We start from the raw sequence: 1871 nt of genomic DNA, 5'->3' as shown, positions 1-1871 counted from the left end.
GAATATCTAGTCCTCTTTTGGGAACACAGCGCTTTTGAGCTGTGATCTTTTGATCACAGAGCTTTTGAGCTTTTGATCAGCGCTTCCCATGGTGGATGAGTGAGATGGCCATGCAGCTTCATCCATCTGGGTGCATCATGCTTGTAATGACATGTATGGTCCCACTTCTGACAACCTTGCACCATTTCTGTTCTAGGTTTGCAGATCAATTTGGCACCAGAGCTGCCTTAATTCTTTCGTGTGTGTCTGGAAGTGCCTTCTTCCTGCTCGTGTCCATCTCCACCAGCATTCCCCTCCTCTTCCTCTCCAGGCTGCCAGCAGTGTTCATGCATGGGCTGCCAGGTAAGGTTAGTCAGGGCTGAGTGGCTTTCCAAATCGCTTTTATTGCCTGATTCCTCTCTTCTTGCTCATGTTGCTGTAAGTCAACAAGATCCACAGTGTGAAGGAAGGCAGGAAGAACATTTGATGATTATCAGGGGTGGAATGGTAAGAGCATGAAGCAGCAGGTGTATTGATTATGGAAAGCAGGGCTCGTAGCTTGTAGTCACAGGTCCATTCTCCTGTATGACCTTGAGCAAATTGCTTGGACTTCACTGTTCAGATGAGGGTGATGAATACTTGCTGACAGCAGTCCTATCCCAAACTTTTCAGCTGCCTTCTTGTGACCAGTGTATTTTATAGGGATGCTTTTCCTCTTCTTCTGGTAAAATGAGCATATTGGTCAAAATGAAATGTAGTTACAAAAATACCTTCCATTACTCACCAAGCTGTTCTGCTTTAGTTGGTGTTTCCTAGTTTCCAGAAGCCCATATAAGTCATGCAAGTGGACTCCAGTTGACAGAGTTTTGTCTCTTCTTGCTGCTTGTAAAGTGGTTTATTTGAGCAGTTTGAGTGTTTTGTTTCTGGTGAGCTGAACTGATTCCACTCAGTGCTGTGCACAAGCATTTGCCCCAGGACTGTAAGGGCTGTTATGGGGCAGGTACTGTTTCTGTGGCCCAAAAATTTATACCCACTGCTCAGACCCTGTGATAAGTTTTTCTCAAGGTATTTGTTTCCCTGCAGGTGCTCAGAAGGTTATTACAGACATGACTACTCCTTCCCAACGTGCTGATGCTTTGGGGAAGCTGGGTCTTTGCTTTGGAATAGGCATCATCATCGGCTCTGCCCTGGGAGGTGTCCTCTCCACCAAATTTGGGTGAGTGGTCCACTTATTTGGTGTTGGCCTTGTTGCAACTCTTGAGGAAGCTGCTAAAGTGTGTTTGCACCCCCCTTCCCTCTGCACACACTTTTGATGTCATCTTACTGCTGGTGGCGGTAGAGGATAATACCAGAACTCAACATTTTGCTTTTACCTACTAGATGAGTGGGGTTTTAACAACTAGTATTTTTAATAAAATACAGTGACTGTATCCCTTCTGTGTGTTAACTGTCTGAAAGTAAAGGTGACCTCAGTTCTCAGCCTAATCTTTGGTTATATGTACATATTTAAGCATCAGCGTTCAAGTAGCATTGTTATCTAGGAAAAATTAGCGGGGTTTCACTTTCCAGCATGGGCATCGGTCACCAGATTATAGAAAAATGAGCAGTGGTAGGCAATCCCCCGTTTCAGTTAATTAGGGACACTGGAATGCCGTCTGGCTTTTGGCTGTTGGGGCTCGGTACTGTCGGGCAACAGGATGCTTCCAGACTCCCCAGCTTGCTGCTTGTTTTGAAAGTTTCCGTTTTGCGCCCGCAACATAAGGCTGAGGAAAAGCCAACGTTGCCCGTGGTTACGGGAAGATAAGGGACCTGCACCTGCAGAACCAGGTCGCTCCGAGTTTCCGGAGCCGGGGCTGTTTCGCTCGCAGCCGGCGGAGGGCGGCTTCGGCTCG

The 1871-nt window shown here is 46.9% G+C and overlaps 1 protein-coding gene across 1 annotated transcript in view; it reads left to right on the top strand.

Annotated features, from left to right (window-relative positions):
• Positions 1-1871, top strand: part of SLC22A18 (solute carrier family 22, member 18) — a 61812-nt gene that overhangs the window by 4237 nt on the left and 55704 nt on the right. Inside the window, exons 3-4 of the mRNA XM_010153823.1 lie at positions 197-342; positions 1063-1195. Of these exons, the coding sequence (XP_010152125.1) occupies positions 197-342; positions 1063-1195 (279 nt within the window). The remainder of the gene's footprint in view (positions 1-196; positions 343-1062; positions 1196-1871) is intronic.

This window comes from Eurypyga helias, unplaced genomic scaffold (assembly GCF_000690775.1).
Source record: "Eurypyga helias isolate BGI_N326 unplaced genomic scaffold, ASM69077v1 scaffold46, whole genome shotgun sequence".
Taxonomy (NCBI): Eukaryota; Metazoa; Chordata; class Aves; order Eurypygiformes; family Eurypygidae; genus Eurypyga; species Eurypyga helias.
The sequence above is the reverse complement of the archived record's forward strand: the minus strand, read 5'-3'. Positions and strand labels throughout refer to the sequence as shown.